The 22,996-nt window shown below is 42.2% G+C and overlaps 1 protein-coding gene across 9 annotated transcripts in view; it reads left to right on the plus strand.

The window, feature by feature from the left end:
- nrxn1a (neurexin 1a) overlaps positions 1–22,996 on the plus strand; it is a 75,857-nt gene that overhangs the window by 21,003 nt on the left and 31,858 nt on the right. For 7 of the 9 annotated variants that reach the window (XM_086065006.1, XM_086065002.1, XM_086065004.1 and 4 more), the window contains 8 exons: positions 9,618–9,919; positions 11,585–11,608; positions 15,610–15,771; positions 18,537–18,608; positions 19,499–19,723; positions 20,215–20,362; positions 21,475–21,605; positions 22,108–22,360. In XM_086065006.1, coding sequence (XP_085921132.1) covers positions 9,618–9,919; positions 11,585–11,608; positions 15,610–15,771; positions 18,537–18,608; positions 19,499–19,723; positions 20,215–20,362; positions 21,475–21,605; positions 22,108–22,360 — 1,317 coding nt within the window. The remainder of the gene's footprint in view (positions 1–9,617; positions 9,920–11,584; positions 11,609–15,609; positions 15,772–18,536; positions 18,609–19,498; positions 19,724–20,214; positions 20,363–21,474; positions 21,606–22,107; positions 22,361–22,996) is intronic. The other 2 variants (XM_086065000.1, XM_086065005.1) reach the window with 1 other exon arrangement.

The following is a 22,996-nucleotide window of genomic DNA, read 5'->3' on the forward strand; positions in this document are numbered from 1 at the left end:
CCCGCTGCCTTTTGGTTCATTCCGTCACTGTGAGCTACAGTCAAGAAGCAACTGGGGGGGGGGGGGGGGGGTTGAGCCAGCGGTGCAGACTTGAACTGAAAAGGATGACAAAAATTTTACTATTTACAAAAAACGGCCAGCAGAGTATAAGAGATCAACCAGGGCCATGTTGCAAAAGGCTCTTTCCCCACTCTTTTAAACAGATTTACAAATAATGATGAAACCTCGCTATATTCTAATGCTAATTGCTGCAAAACAGAAACAGATACAAATATATACTTTTTTTTTTCCCCCGATGAAAGAAGAGACTCTAATCTTTCTTTTGGTAGGTTTCATATTTTTTATAGCAATAGAACAGAATATTCTGTGAACCTTGCAAAATCAGTCAAAATCCAGTAAAACAGCCGGGGAGCAAAGGGGGTTGCTTCAGTGAAAATGGCTGTTAAAATATCGAATTTTTTGCTACGGAGTTTTCGTTCATGTTTAAACCCTCTAAAATGTAATTCGTTACGGAGAATAATAATAAAGATTACTATAGGGCTGCTCGATTATGAAGAAAATATTACGGTTAATTTGTTAATAATTTAAATCACGATTAGGACAATCATTTGTTTTTTGTTGCAAAGCAAAAAAAAAATTTAAACGTAAAAAAATATTAAGGCAAAGACATTTCTTTGAAACACTATAATTATGCAAGTTTCTTTTGGACCAAACAAGATTTATTTAATTATTATTTTTTTTATTTTAATTTAAAATAAAATAGATCCATTTAAACAAGTCAAAATGTGTATGAATAATATTTTATTTTTGTTTATGATTATGCCAATTTGGTAATTGTGGAGTGTAATAATTGAAATTGTAATTGAATTTCGATTAATTGCACAGCCCTAAATTACTACAAAAACAATAGGGACCTCGTAGTTAAACTAGCAGAGCCACCTTTACTCGCACTTGTAAAAATGCAACAATCTATAAACTTGCTTGTTTATATCCACCAGACTCTACAATCTTCTTTGTCCCTTCTCTATGTACTTCTTGGACATAGTGCCCCTAGTGTTCACACTGAGACATTGCATAACTGCAATGACTTGTGTCACATCTAAGTGAAATGCAATTCAAGAAAAGTTTGTGTTTTTGAAAACTATTTTGTAAAAGTAAAACACGCTTTTTAATCAAAATAGAAATGCGTAACGACATGATCAAGTATCTGTACACGGCACTCAAAGTACTCCGAGTGCTCCGTCTCAAAAAAAAGTGAGATCTGGTCAAATATGTAGCTCGCTAGCTAACGTCACCCCTCGAGCACGCTATCCCAAAATGACAAGTGAGGGTTTGTCCACTAATGGTTCCACGTGACGTCGTTGTGAAATGGTCTTTACGACGCTAAACGCGCGACGTATCAAAACGAGTGCACCCTTGAAATTCACAACGAGCTCCAAAACCACTTTTGTGTTTTTCTCAACTGATTTTTCGTTTCTCTTTTAAAAAATGTCATTCGGTCACCGTGCGCCGCAATCAAGGAAGCCACCATTACCCAGTGAATCGATAGCAACTCCTGACAGCGGCCATTTTAATCAGCGCTAATCAGCGCTACTCACTTCCATCGCCCGCCGACAAACCGAGTCACCTTGGCCGTGACAACAAAAAAGCAGAAATTTGTCAATTAATCGGCGGCTGGGGCCGCTTGGCTGATGAATAGTTTGTCTTGTCGCATTCAGCCCATCATCAGCGGACGAATGCTGTGCTTTTACTTCTGACTTTTCTGGCTTTTCTTTGCTACTAGCTAACTTGTCGATGGTGTTTCCTATTGGATGCTAGCATTAAGCTAGCTTCAAATAGGAGTGACATTAAACAAGACCTTTTTTGAAGGCTTTTTGTTTCTTTGCAATGAAGACGTGATAAAAGTTTGTAAACATTCAAAATTAGGGCAAGTGTGCTATCTTAAAATATTGAAAGTTTAGCATAGTTTTAAATTAAAGCCTTTTTCTTAAAAACAATTAAAAAATCAGTTTTTTTGTCTTTTGACTCGTATACCGTATAAGCTATTCGCAAATTTCGCTAACATTTCCCATTATTTACTAGCATTAAGCTAGCAGAATTTAAGGCAAAGGCTTAAAGTGTTTTTTTTTTTAGTTTGAGAATAAACTTCATTCATTATTCGGACAAGCATGCTGTGTTCAAATATCGGCAGTTAATAAAGTTATTTTTACCCGTGAATGACAGTTAAAAAAAATCCGATTATTATTTTTTTTTTTAGCCAGCATATAAAAGCTGTCCGTATAAAGCAAGTTGTCAACGAGCAATCTGTCAGCGTCACGGCGACAAGCAATATCCGCCCGCGTTGGCGCAAACGCGCTCGCTCGCCGCCGCCGTCCTTCTCGTCGGAGCAGCTGCCAGTGAGCGACTTCTGACAGCGTCGATCTTTATTTCTTTCTTCTTCTTTCTGTTTTTTTTTTTTTTTTTTTTTTACAGTTGAACTGCAATGCATACATTTGCATACATTTGCAAGCCTCTGCTCGTATATCTGTTTGCGCTAGTTAAGCGCGCAGTTAATCCACCTGCCGGTTATTAAAGAAGGGGACGCCTCCGCCGGTGTGTGTTTGTGCGCGGGCGTGTTTGTGTGCTGGCAGCTGATAGCAGAACTGCATCGTGGGCTAAAAAACGAGCAGCGGGGCGGTGGGGCAGTGTGTATGTGGGGGGGGGGGGGGGGGGTCTGGAGGGGGGGGGTTGAATTGCAGAGTGCTATCTCCAGAATGACAGGGGCGCTATGATTGAAGCTCGCCACACTGGGATTTACTGTAGATGGAGCAGCAGTTTTTCCCCCCCCTCCCTCCCTCCCTCCCTCCTTCCTTCCTTCACCTCTCTATCCATCCTTCCTTCTTTTTCCCTCCATTTTGTTTGCCGGCCCGCCGTCCCCGTCTTGTCTTATTAAACACCCACTCTCCGCACAAACGCACACACCTCGACCGCCATCAGGTGTGCGGCGTAATGTGCGCTCGCCTGATGTGCGCCCAGCCGCCTCCGTCCGCCATTTTGATTCAGTACAGCTGTCCGTGATCATGTGCGTCTCACTCAATCCCCCCCCCAAAAAAAAAGTAAAAAATAAAAAAAATTAACACCAATGCCTGGTTGTTGTGGAAACGGGGAGAAATTAGAATAAGACCAAGACATAAGGTGGTAAATTTCTGGAAAGTTTTTGGCAAATTTTTTTAAGATGTCAAACTAAATAATTTTGGAAAGTCAATAATCTCTTCTTGAGACAAATTCAGCAAATTGAGATAATTTTATATACATATATATATATATATATATATATATATATATATATATATATATAAAATTATCTCAATTTACAATTTGCATTATATATATATATATATATATATATATATATATATATATATATATATATATAATTATCTCAATTTGCAGAATTTGTCTCAAGAAGAGATTATTGACTTTCCAAAATTATTTAGTTTGACATCTTAAAGAAATTTGCCAAAAACTTTCCAGAAATTCACCACCTTTGCATTCCTGAACTTGTCGAGGTGACGAACTCTGCTGCTTTCTTTCTCTTATGTCTTGGTCTCATTCTAATTTCTCCCCGTTTCCACAACAACCAGGCATTGGTGTTTATTTTTTTATTTTTTATTTTTTTTTTGTCAGGTGATAATTTTTTTTTAATCGCATTACTTCAATAGTTAATTCACAATTAAGCGCTAATTTTACATCTGCTCTAAATCAAGTGTGTGTGAGTGTCTGGCCGTGAGCTGCGGCTTTTGTGTTTACTTCTTCTTCCTGGAGTTCACGACGCTGCTCATAAAAGCACTTTTGTGACCGTGACTCTTTTTTTCCCACATGCAAGTCAATATAGTAAAGAAAAAAATCATGAGAATCGATTGCTGGGGGGCCGCAAACGACATCGTGGGGAAACGCCGCACATGGTTTGATTTCCTCCTCTCAGCGTCTTCTCTTCAATGTATTTTTAGTGCAGCTGTCCATGAAAATGTGCGCTTGACTCAATCAGACTCTCTTTGTCTGTCGCTCTCCACGAGAAAAAAAGATACCACCCAGTTGCCGTGGAAACGGCGAGAAATTAGCAGGTGGAAAAGACATATGAGGCAGAAATTGGCAACTTACTCAGGTCGTTAATTTCCGGGACGCCCGTTTGCGTTTTGATTGACGCTGATGAATTTGCACATTTGTTGCTAAAGTTGCATTCTACACGTTTCTTTCTTTTTTTAAACGTCCTGTGACGCACTTTGGAATCCGGAATTTGTTGCGGTGTCCTCGCCGTATGAGAAATATGCTGCGTTATATTGACAAGACGTACAGCATTTATTTTTCAGATTCAAAAATTGCAGTCAGGTTTTTTTCTAGCACGTCAAGTTTTTTTCGCCACAGCTTATCCTCCAGAAAAGCAAAATTCCACTGATGGGCTGTAGTAAGACTGTAGTAAGAAGTAGTGATGGCAAAATGAAGCTTCATGAAGCACTTGTGATATTTTTTGACTCCTCTAGATGGCACTCTTGGTTGAAAGATGCAGTGGAAATGTAATCAATTTCCTTTGCACTAGCCTTCATATTTAAACCAAGAGCACCATCTAGGGGAGTCAAAAAATATCACAAGTGCTTCATGAAGCTTCATTTTGCCATCACTAGTAAGAAGAGCTCATTACGATTGGACACAGCGACATGGCAACATGTGGCTTTATGCTTTTTTTCTTTTTTTCTTTTCTTTTCAAAGCTTGTAACTGTAAAACGGGCATCCTAAAGATAAAAAAAATTTGACGTGAGTTAACAAAAAACTGAGATCACTTTTGGATTCCGCACCCCAAATTTTTTTCAAAACTAATAAGACTAAAAACTAGGTTAAAAACCTTCAGCGCTAACTCAATAAAAATGGTGTTACCCAGTGTAATTAATCTAGTGAATTTCACCTGGGTTCACGATTGTGTTGATGCTTTATGATCCTCCGTTTTTAAGAGCTTTTCTGCCCTCTTCTGGCAACTACATGCAATTACAAACACCGTATTATTGTGGATTTTTACATTCCCTAAACGTTGGTGCTTATTCAGAAATCATTCCATGTTGTTGTTGCGTCTTTCCGCGTGTCCCATCAGGGTTACAGTACGGATTGTGGACATTTTACATCAAGCTCACTCTCCTTCCTTTCATGGCCAATCCACGAAATGTCGATCAAACTTTGACGCCGCGTTCGTCCCTCGCTGGGATGAACGTTTGGCTTGGCCCATTTGTCCGCTCACACGATTGTGATTGGAGCTCATTTGGGAAAAAGTCCTTAGTAGGAGTTGGTCGAAGCTCTGGAATTGGTTCAAAATGGCCGCTTCCAACCCAAATGGGCTGACTTCCTGTTGAATTTCACGCATGGGTCCTTGAAACTTTTCAGTGTGTCCACCCGAATTTTGGCGTTGAGAAAGCAGATTTTTTTTTCTCCTGTCATTCCTTATAAGGCAGCATTTGCCTCCCGTGCGTTGTGTGTCTTACCGTGTTCACACCGAGCTAATACTGACTCACTCCATTAATCTGAGATGATCCACTCGCAGCGAGCGCGTCAGGTGTGCCAAGTGTGCGTGCGTGCGCGTGCGTGCGTGCGTGCGTGCGCACGTATGCCGTTCCATATGCTTCGCGTGCGCTCTGATGTGAGGAATTGCAACAGGGAAGAGAAAGTGTGAGCGTTTCGGGGGTCAGCGAGCGCGAGGATGCTTTACGCCCGTGTGCGTAAATTAGCGGCGAGAACGGAGAGGCGCGCCGCGCACACGCAAACTTAACGACACCTGCGTAAATTACAGCCGGAATGCCGCTCACAAACTCGTCTTCATTGTGTGTGTTTTTGTGTGTGTGTGTGTGTGTGTGTGTGTGTGTCGCTGTCGGGAAAGCCAAGCCACCAATATTTACACACGCCATGCGCGTGGAAAAAAACAGGACTTGCTCATTCACTCGCAGCCATTTGCACTGAAGCAACCCCCTTCGCTCCAGGCTGTTTTACTGGATTTTTGACTGATTTTGCAAGGACCACAGAATATTGTGTTCTATTGCTATAAAAACATGGAACCTACCAAAAGAAGGATGAGAGTCTCTTCTTTCATCAGGAAAAAAAAAGTATATTTCTGTTTCCATTTTGCAGCAATTAGCATTGGAATATAGCTAAGTGGGGAAAAGAGTTTGTAGCAATATGGCCCTGGTTGATCTCTTATACTCTGCTGCCATATGCTGGCTGTTTTTTGTAATAACCACAATTGCTACAATCATTCTCTTCAGTTCAGAGGCTGCATCAAAGCCTTCTGTTGCTCTAGCATAAAAAAAAGAAGAAGGTCTAAATACGTCTTTGGGAGCATGGTAATATTTAAAATAAAACGTAAATTTTTAGGAGCAAATGAGTTAAACTTGTCTAAAGGAGGACTGAACAATTTTGAAAAGTGTTTTTTTTTCCCCTCAATATTATGATTTAATATGTGATTATTTTTTCCAAGGTCTTCTTTGCATGTATTTAAAAAAAAAATAGAAGCAATCATCTTCTTGCTTACGTGCATGTCAGATTTCTTAAGAGACCTTGCAAACCGACGTTTGCCATTGAAACAAATGGAAATGCCGGTCGACTTTTATTGACCTTATTTTGATTTTGTTTGTTTGCTAGCAAATCACAGTAGCCTTTTTGGCGACCATAGCTGTGGTTATTGCTTACCCAAAATGGCCGCCATTTTACACAAACAAGGAAAGTTCCGTAGACTGAAAATTGCGAGGAAGAAAAAGTTATTTTTCTGTTAAAAAAAATAAATAATTTTACAAACCAAATTGTTAGTAAATCGGGTTGTTGGTAAAAGCTGGCTAAGCTGTATGGTGGTGAGAAAATGGAGATTTTACAACAAGAAGAAAAATAATTGATGGATGTATGCCAATCCCGTACTCTTCCACGAAAATTGGCCAATCGGGATCGGTGGTGTCATCAACACATAAAGAAAATGATTCTTGTCCACATGTCGTTGTCTGACACACAATAATTAACAGTGCCAGTCAGTAATCACACAATGCCACAGGCAGCCGCCATGTTGCTTCTCCACATTGATACGTCGCCTTCTTCTTCTTCTTCTTCACACAAACGGAAGACAATTTGCCATAATTGCTCTTTGAATTGTGACATATTCTGCCTGCCCCTCGCCGCCTCCTCCTCCTCCTCTTCATTATTCCGTCCGTTCTCCTCACTGGAGTGTGGCCCCATTTTGCCATTTCCATTCGGGTGCTCGTCGCCGGCTCAGCCGTAGCAAGCTATTACACTCTATTCATTACGCCGCCGCTCCTCCACTCGTCCGACCCGTCGCAAGATGGCTGCCGTGCCGGAGGCGCGGGAAAACACGTCGCCCTCGCTTGCGTATGCGGCGCTTGATACCGCCGTGGCTTTTCACAAAGATGTGCGCGCGTGCGTGCGTGCGTGCGTACGTGCGTGCGTGCGTGCGTGCGTGCGTGCGTGCGTGCGTGCGCGCGAGTGTAGATAAGAGGCCCGAGAGCTTAAGGATGATGGATTGCCAAACCTTGGGCTAATGTCCTTGGGGGTCACCAATGGCGTGCCAGGCAAGCTGTCATTGGTCGCCGCCTCGCAGTGGGGAATTCTAATTGGCCGCTCGTGCGGCGCTTGGCCGGCGTTCTCCATCTTTGCGGCGTTTTAAGAGCGGCAACCAGGAAAGTCTCGCATTAACTTTTAACACATGCACTTCATTTCTTCCCGTGGATGATGTTTTCTGTTGAGAATGATTTCATGAAAATGTGTACTTATAATTATTTATTTATTTTTCATATTTAATTTTTGGAATTAAAATGACATATTGGGATGTTTTTGTTTTAAAATTTGTATTTTTTTTATATATCTTTTTAAAAATGTTTAAATTGGGAGAGCTTTATTTTCATGAGTTGGGATTATTTTTCTTCAATATAGTTAAAATTACTAATAATTAAAAAAAATTCTCTTTACTTATATATATTTCAATTTTTTTCAATGGGATTTTTTTTAGCACTTTAAACATTTATTTTAACTCATAATTTCAAAAAATCTAAATTTTTGAAAAAAACAAATTTGATTGGATTTTTCCATCTCAATTTTAAAATGTAGTTTTAATTATTTTTAATTAAGGATTTTGCTCTTACATTCTATATAAAAACAATCGATTTTTTAAATATTTGTATTTTATATTTGAAGTTTTTGTGTGTGTGAAGTGTATAAAAATATATAATTTATCTTTTTTTCAATATTTAAAAAATATATATATTTTTATAGGGATTTTTTTCAATTAAAAAAAGGAATACATGTTTTCAATACTTTTGATGTGACTGCATGTCATACTTCTACAAAGAGCTAATTAAAAAAAAATCTTGCTTTTTTTATACAATTGAAAAATGTAATAAAAAAAATATATTTAGTTTTTGCTCAGAAGAAGCTATAATGTTGAATATGATCTTTTCTATTTGATGAATATTTATTGAAAAAAGTGAAAATAATTTTAAAAATAGATTTTTCTTCTTATGCCACGCATGCTATGCTGTCAAACGTGTCATCAGACTTACTGTCGCAATTGTCGTTGTTGGCGCAAGCTGCAAACTCGCACGCGTGATCAAAGCTTGTTTACACGGCGCGCTTCGCTACAATTAATGCCATAGCAGGAAGTGTTTGCGTGCGTGCGTGCGTGCGTGCGTGCGTGCGTGCGTGCGTGCGTGTGTGTGTGTTTTTAATATTCGTCTGTGCGGATTTGCTTGACAATACCAAACATCGGGAGTTTCTTAAATAATATTTTGCCAGCTTTTGTTTCCCTCGGCTGGTTGTGATCAACGCCCACCATTTTGTCATGTCGGAGCAGAACGCGTGGGGGGGAAGGCGACACGGCCCAGGAAATCGTCTAATTACCATCATTATCTCGTCTTATTCAGTTCCTCTTCTTTCGTTTTTCTTTTTCAATCACTTTTTTTATATAGTACAAATTAGCACTCACGAAGTCACCCATCTTTTAACCTGCCGCCTGAACAAAACCAAAAACAGGATGCAGTTTGGATGCTAGCGAATAGTTCTTCTTCTTCTTCAAAAAAAAAAAAAAAGAGGCATAGATGAATCACACATCATTACACATAACTTTACTTTACGAAAGTCAGCTTAATGCTAGTACATAATGCGAAACACCATTGATGGGCTAACGAAATTAGCATCTTTGTTGCAGTGTTAATGACAGCTGACATTTGGACACAATCGGTGTACAGTCTGATAGTTTCTTCTCTCGATCTGCTTAGGTTAAAAATCACTGGAAATTACGAAATTCCTCTAGCTTAATGCTAATGGAAAATGCCGTTGATGGGATACCAAAATTAGCATTGATGTTGCAGCAGTTAACGTGCTTTTAACAACAGGTATTTGAACACAACTACTGCAGTAAACAAAATCATGTCGGCGGACAATATGACCTTACTGGCATGTATATATTCTTTATCCTCTGCCAAGAACTACACTGCATCTTAGCTCGTGGCGGTCTTTATATTGCTTAATCGGATCTAGAATTAGAAACTCATAAATAAGTGTCATAGCGATGCTGAGTGCTCGTGGTGCTGTTGTTGTTCTAGCTCGCGAGGAGTACGTGGCCACCTTCAAGGGCTCGGAGTTCTTCTGCTACGACCTGTCGCCCAACCCCATCCAGTCCAGCAGCGACGAGATCACGCTGTCCTTCAAGACGCTGCAGCGCAACGGGCTGATGCTGCACACGGGCAAGTCGGCCGACTACGTCAACCTGGCGCTGAAGAACGGCGCCGTGTCGCTGGTCATCAACTTGGGCTCGGGCGCCTTCGAGGCCCTGGTGGAGCCCGTCAACGGCAAGTTCAACGACAACGCCTGGCACGACGTCAAGGTCACCCGCAATCTCAGACAGGTAAACGCGCGGCGACACCCCCCGCACGCAAATTGATAAATGGCGGCAAACTCGAGCGCTTAAGCGGCGCTGACCTCGGCCGAGGCTTTCGGGTCGTCGCTGAACTGATTACGAATTTTGTAAGTTGTGTGGAATTGGTTGTCCACTAACAATTGATGTGAGCGTTGACAGGTTAAGTGCAGCTACAATACTTTTTTTTTTAATAGGGGAAATAGTCAAGAAAAGAATGTAAAAAATACAAAATACAAAAAATTCAGTAAAAAAATTTAGAGGGTTGCAAAATTATCACTTTCACTGACTTTACTCCTTTTAGTTAAGTGACATTTTTGTTTTATTGTATAAACTGTTTCCAATATAATTCTCAAAGTTTCAAATATTTACATGTTTTCTAACATATATATATTTTATTTAGTCGATATAATAAAATATATATATATATATATTTATAATGATTGGGATTTAGTTTCTTAAATTTTGGATTATTTTTTTTTATTCTGCTTTGTTTTTAAATTTTTATTATCTATAACTGATTTTTTCTTCTTTTTTTAAACTATAAATAATACTTGAATATGTTTTTATTAATATAATATATAGTTTTAACAAATACATGTTCTTTAATTAATTAAAAGAATCAAAACCTTTTTTATTATTTTATTATTTTCATTTTTAACTATCCATCATAAAAAGAAAATCTCCACTTATTTACTTTTTTATCTTTCCATATAATATTTAATTTAATATATATAATTTATTTAAATTATAAGGATTATTAAAAAAAAATCTGTATTCACATATTTGATTCCTAATATTTTAATTTGATAAAATTCTAATTTTCTTCAAAAAAAAATTTTGTGTTTTAATAATAATGTTTTTTTTCTTTCACTTGATAAAAAACAACTTATTATTCAAAGGAATTATTCAAAAAATATATTATTCACAATTTGACACTAATTATTTAAAAAAAAATCCCTTATTCTGATGTGTGATTTACTGCAAATACAGTAAATCCCCATCAAGCAGCACCATGCAAAAATACAACATCATGCCAGAAAAAATACGACAAGTAATCTGAACATAAATAAATAGAAATAATGAAATAATCCCAAACCGTCATTTTTTCTTTTCTTTTTGGTGCCAACATGAAAGATTGCATTTCCTTACACTTTGCATTTGACTTTGGAGCACCACCGTGCGCGCGCGCGCGAGTGTTGCCAGCTGCCGAGGACTCAAGGTAACTTAACAGAACTAACGACTAGCCAACTAACTCACGGAAAACGTTACGCTCACGTGGAAGTCGCGCGTGCGCCGCCGCGTCAATGTCTTTGTCAGTTTTCAGCCGTCCAGCAGCTCTCGCAGGGTGAGTACTTCTTCTCATCCGGACCCAGCGAGTGACGGGAACAACTCACTGCGCTCACCTCTACTACTACTACTACTACTAACGTCTGACTACTAACTTGTTACTAACCTGCCAGCGGGAACTAACTAACACCATCCATGGAATGATTCATACTACTAACCTAACCTGTGCCCTTCTCCTAGCGAAAAGTACTCCTCGGAGGGCCTTCTTTTTTGAGCTTTTTCCTTTTTTTTTCTTTTTCTTTTTTTCAATTCCTTCTGTTGACAGTTTTTCATTTGCTTTCCTTTCTTCCCCCCTTTCCTACAAAGCACTCAGGCATTGGACACGCTATGGTAAACAAATTCCATTGTTCGGTAGATACCATTCTAATTGTTTCTTAGTTTGGCTTTTTGCCCCCCCCCGTGTCTTATTTCCTTTTTACTACGACAAAAAGAGTAAGCAATAAAAAGGATAAGTGCGGTTGTTAATTTTTTTTTAAAGCTTAAAAAAAAAACCAATCTCTTCCTCACCCAGCCGTCCCCCCCCCCCCTCTCTTGTTGCCTTTCTTTTTCTTTATTACCCCTTTTCTCTTCCCTTGTTTTCCCCCCGCCTCATGGCTTGCGGATTGGCTCATGTCTCGCCTGCATGCCGGCACCCCCCCCCCCCCCCCGCGCCTCCTCCTTTGCACCCCCCGCCTCCTCCTTTGCATGCACAAAAAAAACGGACTCCCCACCTTGCTTTATTGCGTTACGGCCCGAGCGCCAGCTTGCACAAAGACCGAATCCTTAGGTTTCATTTTATACTTCGGAATACTCAACATGGCCGAAATTTCATTCGTTTTCACAAGCCTTTTGTGAATTTAAGTTGAGAGGTTTCACAAATATATACGTAACAGGAAGCACAAAAAAGTCTCAAGGACTAAAATTGAATAGGAAGTCAGCCATTTTCTAAGGCAGTCGTTTTGGGTCATTTGCCCAAATAAGCCCCAATCACAATTAGTAACAGATAGATAGAGGATTCATCCCCATAGCTAAAATCGAAGAGGAAGTTGGCCATATTAGGTTAAGGCAGCCATTTTGGGGCGATTTCCTTACCTCATGTTTTGATGAACTTCCATGATAGAATTCGCCCAAATTAACCCTAATCCCAACTGGTGCCAGGTAACCTTGACAGATGGCCAGCAAGTTCCCAAATCAAAGAGGAAGTCGACAATATTAGGTTAAGGGCAGCCATTTTGGGCAAATTACAGAGCTTGTGTTGACAAACTTCCTCTATGGAATTTGCCTAAATGAGCCCGAATCCCAATTTGGAAGCACGTATGATGACAAATTGGCCACAAGGCGGCGAAAATCAAAGAGAAGAGAAGAAGAGAAGAGAAAGTCGGCCATTTTGATTTTGGGCAAATTCCAGTCTTTGTTACTTTGACAAACTGCTACAAGAGATTCCTCTAAATTATCCCCAATCGGAAGCAGATAACATTTGCCTACGCTATCTACCTGTAAGGCAGACGTCGTCAATTCTCACTCAGTAGCGCCCCCTTGTAAATTAGAAAAATTCAGCCTATGACACCAGTTTCATTAATTGACACAAAACTGGATGGTCACAGCTGTAATTTAACCGTTGGCCAATCGAGGTTGAAGTAGCAAATTTTGGGTGAATTCCACGGATCGCATTTTTTACAAATTCCTCCTAAGGAATTAACTGAAATGAACCCCAAGACCAATTAGCAGCAAATATCCACAAAAGATAAACCAGAGCTAAATAATTGCGAAGCCTTTTTGCCAGAGCCTTCGAATGTGGCACGTCAACGTTTTTTCGATCATTTCGAAGATTGTCCATGAGGAACAAGGGGTGCGAGGGCCCGTCGGTCGCTGCTTGTCGCTCTTCCCAGCCGCGGCTGCATGCTTGGCATCGTCCCATCATCGTCTTTTGCGCTTGTGGAATGAGGCAACCACGCCGCATGTTTTTTAGATCTACTTGTGGAATGAGCTGCGGCCCATCTAACACTTGTGTATTAATACGTGTGTGTTCGTCGTCAGGGTGTCATCTGAGCTGAAAAAAAATTAACCCCCACCCCCCCCCCCCCCCTCTCAAGATGGCAACCCCCCCCCCCCCTCCCCCTCACTAACAACATCATCGCAACTAACAACACACTAACACCATCGCAGCTTACTAACTAACATCATCAACCCTCACCAAAGTAACTCCACACTACTAACGAGCACCAAGAAGCCCGCGGACTCGTACTAACACCTTCCGCCTGCTTGCTGTTGGTAAACAGCGGCCTGCCTTCAAGTGACAGGATTGGAGCCCGTCGGATGGCAAAACGAGCTGCTTGCGCGTCGGGGCCAGGCAAAGTTGTTAAAAGTTGTATTGGCGAGTAAATCAAAATCAGAGGCGGGACAAAGAGCTTTTTTCATGCAAAAGGCGGAGTCAGCATTTGTAGCGCAATCTTCCGTTACAGTGTTGACAAAGTGACCCGTGTTCGTGGACATGAAGATCTGCCGTGGCGCTAAATGCTGTCTCGGACCCAGGATCAATAACGGGACAAATGGTGTTGGTTTCATCCAGTAGGGCGTGTCCTGGTTAGCTTCTGCCGGCGTGTTTTGACCTTTAGTGTTTGTCAATGGTTGCGTTCCCAACTGGGTTCACTACGGCTTCGATTTACAAGCTAGGAATCTTACTTTCTGACACCGTTTTCCTCACAGAGGAATCTCGCTGCAGATAGATTTTGCCCCTTGGGTTTTAAAAACCCCTCAACCGTAACAACTCAGAGCCAGGTGAGCCGGATCTTTCCGTCGGAGCGAATTCAATCCCATTTGGCACCCTTAACCCAGACGTTGACCACAGCAGCTGGAAGACGGGGCTACCCTCCAAACCCGTCTGCCATCCCGCATCTGAGACAATTTGTTGCCAAACTCAAGCCAGATGTTTCCTGGGTTGAAAAACCTCTGCCGGGATAACTAAAAGCCAGCCGAATCTCGATCGCTCAAGAATGTGTCCCCATCTTCTGGAGGTTGGACTATCTGACAGGATCCTACTGACAACCTTTCCGTTCCGTTCCGTTCCGTCTTCAATTCCGCTTATCCGGGGTCGGGTTCGCGGGGGGCAGCAGCTTTAGCAGGGAAGCCCAGACTTCCCTCTCCCCAGCCACTTCAGCCAGCTCCTCCGACGGGATCCCGAGGCGTTCCCAAGCCGGCCGTGAGACGTAGTCTCTCCAGCGTGTCCTGGGTCGTCCCCGGGGCCTCCTGCCGGTAGGACATGCCCGGAACACCTCCCCAGGGAGGCGCCCAGGCCTACTGACAACCTGCTAAACTCATTCCTATTGGGTTGAAAAACCCCGAAACACCGACACCGCCTCGTTGGCATCCGTAGCATCTCACGACGTCTCCCTTTTCCGAGGCGGCCCCCGTGTCGTAGCTAACCTCCCCCCGTCATTAATCACCGAACAGGAAGAGTACCCTGAACCTTGATTTGAGTGAAGTCTCTTGGGTAAAGAAACTTGCCAGAACCCAGATTTCATCTTGGGTCTGTTGGGTTGAAAAACCCCATACTCGGATCGCCACATCAAGAGTCTGACTCTGGCGCGGTACCGCTGCCTCGCTCCCTTGTCCATCCACAGTGTCGTTGCTTCCCTCCCACTTCTGACACAAATTTTCCACCAAACTCTGAGGAAACCCGGATTCGCACCCGAGTCCATCGGATTTGGAGATCTGCACAATGACCACAACCCATGACTCCGTGGCATGATGACCTTCTTGAGTGCAGTCTGTCGATTTACCGTACGACCTCCAACACCGAACCCCAGATCTCTAAAGCCGACTTCATCCTGCGTCACTGGGTTTGAATTTGTCCCCAAAACTTTGAAAGACTTCCCTAAACCCGGATTTTAAGGCGCATCTACCGGGTTGGGTCCAGGGGTGGAACCACCTGACTTTTTGGGTCCGTTGAACTGCCAGTCTTACAACCTCCGAGACCTCTGACACCAGGAACCCGGCAACAGATTGCGACACCATCGTAGCCAACGTATTTGATAGAACCGGCGTGACGGCCCGCCAGCACCGCAAGGTTTTCCTTCCAACTTGGACTCCCTCTCGAAACAACATCCCCACTTCCGACACCCTGTCTACCGCACTACATCGAACGCAGAAACACACACACACACACGAGCCCCCAAACCAATCAGGCCATCTCCCCCCGCCACATAACACAACATTTGGTTGCCAGAGTAACGGGGGCTAATTTGGCCGGTCTGCGCCTAGCTAGCGCCTAGCTAGCGCCTAGCTAGCGCCTAGCGCCGCCATTTGGGGTGTGAGTATATAGCGTGTCCTTTCCCTTGTGCTTTGTTGCGTAGGTGACCATCTCGGTGGATGGCATCCTGACCACCACGGGCTACACCCAGGAGGACTACACCATGCTGGGGTCCGACGACTTCTTCTACGTGGGGGGGAGCCCCAGCACGGCCGACTTGCCCGGCTCCCCCGTCAGCAACAACTTCATGGGCTGTTTGAAAGAGGTGGGCTGGTTTTTGACCTTGGCGAAGATATCAAGAGAGTTCATTTGTTTGGGGGGGGGGGGGGGGGTCTGTCTTGCTTAACTAAGTCTTACTTGAGGTTTCAGCATTTATCTTCAAACGCGTCGGATGTATTTAAAAACAAAATGTCAGCTTTAAACAGGCTCTTCAAACAATACACAAAAGCTTAAACGATGATATATTTTGTACGCTCCTTAGCTCGGTCGCGTCTTCCCGTCTTGACTGATTCGGTCGTCCGCGATAGATTCCACGTCCCGAGACGGGGCTAATCCTGTCACATATCTCTTTGACTTACATCCCTCATGCAGCCGCACGTCGCGTCCGCCGCCGTGAAATTGAAAAAAATAACCACCGACGTCCGTGTGAAAAAAACATTCCGAGGATCATCTGTCACCAATTTCAAGTGCTTTCCGGTTCTCTTTTTTTCGATTGGGTGGACGACGTCACAGACTTCAGTTTGTGCAATCGAATGCCCGTTTTTAGAATGACATGAAATTTACTTGACTATAATATTCAACCCTGATCCTGAATAAAAAAAAAAATCGATGACGATGTTGCCCGCAAACGGTGATTACAGCGTGTGCTGCTCTCCTCGCATTTTACCGACATTCTCTTAAAAGAAAAAAAAAAAGCGCGCCCACAAACACAGTCGCTTCCAACTGGCAGATTCTCACCCAAAGTCCCAGACACCTTGCCAACATCAGAGAGAATCGCTGATGCGGACCGTCGTGGAGGGACTAGCCGCATGCTAATTAGCCCTGCTGCGACTCACGCGATTCGTCGACACAACACGCAGCGAGGCGAGACAAAATGCACGCGCAGCCTAGCGAAATGCGCGTCTTTCATTCACGCAGCCGTCAAGTCGTAAAGAAACGAAGTGACAGATGACGGAGAGCTGTACGTGTACTGGATGTTGCCGTTAAGATGGGTCGCAAAAATATATATATATAAAAAAATAATAATAATAAAAGAGCAATGATGATGACATTTCCGAATGAACAATACTGAGCTCTTAAAAAGAAGAAGAAAAAAAAAAAGAAAAAAGGATGGGTCGCGTTTAAAGCGGGCCTGCTGCGCACGTTTGCGTATTCAATACTGCAACGCTGTCGTCATTTGTGCGAGCAAATCAAGACGTACTTATGTATGTCACGTTCTTCTGCCGGCTTCATGCCGTTATCATATCATAATAGATATTTTAGTAGAACAAAATCAGACTTGGAAGTCCGTCTGCGTCAGAAGAAAAGGTCACCGTGTTAAATGAAATGTTATTGTTACAGTGTTATAGGGATGTAATGATAGCCAAACATCACAATATGATATTATCATATAAAAAAAGCTCACCATACTGTATAAATATTGTAAAAAAAATTATAACAAATTATTGAAAATAGCTAAATATTGCCCCCCCCAAACATGTTACGTTCTCCTTCATTATTGCCGATTAGCGTGGGTCTTAAACATAGGTGGCCAAAGCATGTCTAATTAAAATTAAACTGCACTAATGATCCAGCCACCAGAGGGTGCTGCAACTGCACTAATGGAAAACATGCTGGCCTTTTTTCGCAGATGTACTGCTTTTCATATCATACCTTGACAACAACAATGTCGTGGCAACTATACTATATATATATATATATCGGTGTATTGCGATATTACCGTTGCATTTAATAGTTTTAATTTGTTTTATTTTACTTCACTATTTCTACTATTAGTATCACTACTATCAATGCAATTTGACAAAAAACGTGCCAAATTGTATTATTATATTTTTAAAATTCATTATATATATATTTTTTGTAGTCGACTTGGATTTTTCTCAGTGTTTCAATATTTATTCATTGCAATCATTTCAGTAATTGCATTGCGTTGTTTTATTTATTTTTGCTTGTTTAATAACATGCAGAGAGGCGCTAATGGCTAAGAAGAAGACGTCAAAGGAAGAGGGCAAAGGCCTCCGGAGCTAAAAGAGAGCGGGGGCGGGCGAAGGAGGTTCGGGTTAATAAAGCCGAGCTTGTGTTTTTGCGCCCCGTCGCATCAGAATGCTCGGCACATTTTTCCGTCTTCTGCTGCTCAGTGAGAGAGCGTTCTGTGTCGGAGCCCAGCAGGAAGCAACACAAGCCACCGGCCTCAAAATAGTCACAATCCAGCAACACGCATTTTTCTCCCCCCAGAATGTAAAACAGACCCCAAGTGTGTTGCGCTTTTTTGTCTAAATATACCAAGGATCAAGAATTGTTGACGTTTGACAGCATGTTTCTTGCAATGGCAAAATCGTGCCATGCGCCGTCCTCGTCTATGCAGTGCGTTCTTCTTCGTCTCTTATCCATGCACTACTTTTACACAGTGCCCCCTTGTGTTCCGGCTGAAGCGCCACAAAAGATGCAATTCAAATGTCAGTCATGACAAGTTGATACACTAAAATGGGCTCTATTTCAGTAAAACTCGAGTATGTACACAAATTTAAGTGCTCAGTCTGGGGGAAAAAAAAAAAGAGTGGTCTGGTTGGTATCCCTGGGTTGGAATCCGCTTCATTTGGGACTGGCTTTTTTCAGTGGTTGGTTCTGACTCGGGGTGATAATCAAAGAACACTCCCCGATGTCCAATTACGAGTGTTCGAAATGACTCCCAAGAAGTTCTTCCAAATAAAAGGCTCCATCTTTTAGGGATTCAAAGGTGACTTCGTGTTTCATCCTTTCTCCTCCTACCCCTTAAATCTCGTCTCTTTTTTTTTTTGTCTTGGCCTGAAGGTGGTGTACAAGAATAACGATGTGCGGCTGGAGCTGTCTAGACTCGCTAAACAGGGAGACCCGAAAATGAAGGTACATTTTCTCTTGTCCTTTTCTACAAGTCCAGCTTTCGAAGTATAGTTACTGTAATGCCCTTGCATGTGGGAAAGGAGAGACACAGTTGCACATGCACTTTCTGTTAATTTTTTCCCCCCAGAGCTGTATCAGGGTTGGTATATAGAAATTAGATTTTATATTATGGTTAGTTTTGATTTTGTTTGATGTTGCTTTGTTTTTTGAATTCATTCAGTTTTAATTAGTTTTTAGGTTGGGTTTGGTAGTTTTTACTTTTTCGAAAATGCATTCATTTTGATTTAGGTTTTCTTAGTTTTAGTATTAGTTTAAGTTTTTTTTTTTTTTTTTTTTTTTAAATAGAAGTAATTCATTAAATGAATATTGTGTAATAAAGTAAGCTACAGTTTCCGACTGGCTGTTTAATCTTCTTTCTTATGAACAGCTGAACAAGAATACTGAAATAAGGACATTTCAAATCTCATTTGTGAAATTAAATGATGAAAACGAAGGACATTTTCACTTTAGTTATCATTATTTGATTTACTTTAATTAACATAAAATGTAGTTTCAGTCAATTATCTTTTTTTTTTTTAAAGCACTTTTTAGCGCAAATATTTTTTCAATTTTAGTTTGTTATTTTGTTCATTTCCATGAACTCTAATAACCTTGAGCTGCATTATGACAGCTTTTCACCTATTGCGTTTGTGTCTGGAACGAGTCCCTCGCGATAATCAGGGGGGGGGGGGGGGGGGGGGTTTCCCTCGACACCATCCTTAAAGACTTTCTGCTCCGGCTAAATGGGATTATGTTGTTGAAATGTAGCCGCGAGCAGAACCTGGCGTCATTTCAATCCCATTTTGTCGGCGATAAGGCCGCTCTCGCGTCTCATTACTCCGACGGGCCCGCAGGTCAGCGGCGTGGTGTCCTTCAAGTGCGAGAGCGTGGCCACGCTGGATCCCGTCACCTTCGACACGCCCGAGTCCTTCGTGGCGCTCAGCAAGTGGACGGCCAAGAAGGCGGGCTCCATCTCCTTCGACTTCAGGACCACCGAGCCCAACGGCCTGATGCTCTTCAGCCACGGGAAGCCCCGGCAGATGCAGCGCAAGGACCCGCGCACGCCGCCCACCGTCAAGGTCAACGCCAACAGAACTCCATTTTTGTTATTTTTAACTCTTTTATATTCGGCAACTGAAATCTAATCGTTTACTGCCACTGATGTATTTTTCAACAGGTTTGCATGAAAAAAATTATTTTTTCAGATTTTATTCAATTTTATGTCATAATTATGTCATATTTAAATATTTATATATATATTTAAATAAATATTTTATGTCAGCAGTAAATATTTTATATATATATATAAACACAAATGAGAAGCAACCTCAAATGTTGTTGTTTTGTATACAATGACAATATGCAGATACAATGGAAACAGCAGAGGTTCCAGAATGGAACCCTGTGGAACACTTTCGTTCTGTTTTACATGTGAATTTATATTGCACGTATTCGTCCAACCACGTTCTTTTTTTTTTTCTCAACATAGTTAATATGGAGCGATTAATAAATCAGCAAGAGCACGAAATGACATTTGAGATGCTAACGCGGCGCCCTGTTGGCGGTTCAGGTGGATTTTTTCGCCATCGAGATGCTGGACGGCCACCTGTACCTGCTGCTGGACATGGGCTCCGGAACCACCAAGACCAAAGCCATGGACAGAAAAGTGAATGACGGCGAGTGGTACCATGTGGACTTTCAGAGGGACGGACGCTCAGGTATGTCCCCACATGTCTTATTTTATTTTACCAAAAGATATTTAGATTTTTGACCTTTTATTTGATACATGTGCAATGTTCATTTTTTATTTTTTTTTATTGATTGTTTGCCAAATTTTATTTGACTTTTTTTGACTATTTTAGCTTGAAATTTGTCTAATAAATTTTTTGACTTCGACTTTATTTGCGCAATACGATTTGTAACGGATATATTATTTTTTGACTTTTTTTTTTGTTTCCTTACCCAAAGCTATTTGATTTATGGATTGTTTGCGTTTTTTTACTATTTTAAATTGAAATTTGTCCAATTAAATTTTTGACTTAGACTTAATTTGCCAAATACGATTTTTAACGTGTATATATATATATATATATATATATCCTTTTTTCTTTTTTTTTCATTGCCTAAATGTATTTGACTTGCTCTTCTTCTCCTTTCACTGCACAAATTCAGTGTGCAAACCATACAACAACACATCCCCCCCCCCCCCCCCCCGGTATCCATAAAGTAGTCTCGTGCGTATTATGATCTTAAGGAGACAAGACGGGACAATAGATTCCAGAGTGGGGGACGCTTCGGAAGAGGCAGCGCCCCGCCTCCCCCTCGCTGGCTCCCCTCTCTTAGCGCGTCACTTTTTTGGCCAGCGCTGCTGGCACGACGGCGCCCGAGCTAAAATTTGCCCGCTTTGCTGCTCCCCTGCGGAAAAAGGGCCGTAATCCTGTTTGTCTGCCTGCTGTCTGTAGTCAGAAAACAAACGGTGGCTTATTGAATCCAACACTCCAAACATCAATATACACTCGCATTGTTTATGACTTTGTAATTGCAAACGGCGCACTCGCTTTTCTCATCCCGCCCTCATTACTTCTCCATTGTTGGCGGCGGTGGCGACTAAAAATAAGCGGGCCGTGATTTATTGATGACAAAATGGTGGACGTCGCTCGCTCGCCACCGCTGAGGATGACTCAGTGATGAGACTTCTCATTTGCGTCGCTTTTCATGTGGAGGAGTGCAAAGGAAGAGGCGGGAAAATGATGATGATGATGATGATGATGATGATGATGATGATGGTGGTGGTCGGACGTCATTGCGACGATGTTTGTGCTGCGTTCAGGGACCATCTCGGTGAACAGCGTGAGAACGGCGTACACGGCACCCGGCGACAGCGAGATCCTGGACTTGGACGACACGCTTTACCTCGGGGGTCTTCCCGAAGACCGCGCTGGACTCATTTTCCCCACGGAGGTGCGTGTCAACATCACTTTTCGGGGGGGGGGGGGGGGGGGGGGGGGGGTTTCAGGGAGAAGAGCCTCCACTCTACTTCGACTCTTTACGCTGTTTACTATCATACTAATAGTAAAACAAACAAATCACTTTGCTTTAACGTCTGCTAGCATAATGCTAACACAAAATGGGAAAGGCCATAGACAAGCTAATAACATTTCTGAGTCAAACCCAAATAGAAAATGCAAAATATAACTCAAGCAGCAAAAATGTAATGGCCAACCAGACTCTAGTTCCTGATGTCTCTCACTAGGCCACGCCCCCTTCAAGGCGTACACATTACAATGGGGACATTCGCTAAGATGCGTGAGTGTTGAGTTCCTGCTAATTAAACAGAGCGCAACAGTTAAGATTTTATCTCCAAGCTACTCCGGCAATTACATTTTAAGAAACTGCCAAATGTCAAAGTCATTTAACGCCTGGCTGAACCTAAACCACCCCCCCCCCCCCCCTCGCGCCTCAGGTGTGGACGGCGCTGCTGAACTACGGCTACGTGGGCTGCATCCGCGACCTGTTCGTGGACGGCCAGAGCAAAGACATCCGGCGGCTGGCCGAGGCGCAGCGGGCGGTGGGCGTCAAACCCTCGTGCTCCCGGGAGCCGCCCAAGCAGTGCCTGTCCAACCCCTGCCAGCACAACGGCGTGTGCCGCGAGGGATGGAACCGCTACGTCTGCGACTGCTCGGGCACCGGATACCTCGGACGGTCCTGCGAGAGAGGTCGGTCCCCCAAAAAAAGTTTATTTGTTATTATTTTCTGTCTCTACGGTGAAAATGCCACACGCGTGCATTTAAGTCCGGAAATGCTCAAACGTGACGATGCAGCAAAGAAGCACACTTGTGGAGCGAGGAAAAAATGGCCGACTTTATTTGGCGTGGTGAGTCACGTAAATATCATGTCTTTTATTAAACATATATAAAGTTAAAAGCGAAAATGCTTTTTCGAACGGGTATTCCAATCCTATCCGGGAGTAACTCTTACCGCTCGTGCATATGTAAAAAAGGGATATCTGGAAAGTTTCAGGAAGCGGAATTCTGACTGTAAGTCACTGTCAAAAAAAAAGGGACTTCTGATGCGACCTCTGAATCCACAAAAAGTAACAGATGGAAAATTCAAGCAGTAGAAATACACTTTGTGATACAACTGCAGTTCTGATCTGATCGGCAGATATTTTTTTGCTTTTCAGGCAAAATCGGTGATCGGTTGTCAGAATTTGATGATCGATCAATGAAGTCAGTGATCAATCTGCAAAATAAAACATGACGGCAAATATAATCTCGTTCAGGAAAATTCTGTGCTACCATCATTAATATATATATATTTATTTTATTTTTTTCAGCATATACAGTTACATT

This window comes from Leptonotus elevatus, chromosome 20, assembly GCF_054856555.1.
Source record: "Leptonotus elevatus isolate MCC_2025b chromosome 20, RoL_Lele_1.0, whole genome shotgun sequence".
Lineage (NCBI taxonomy): Eukaryota > Metazoa > Chordata > Actinopteri > Syngnathiformes > Syngnathidae > Leptonotus > Leptonotus elevatus.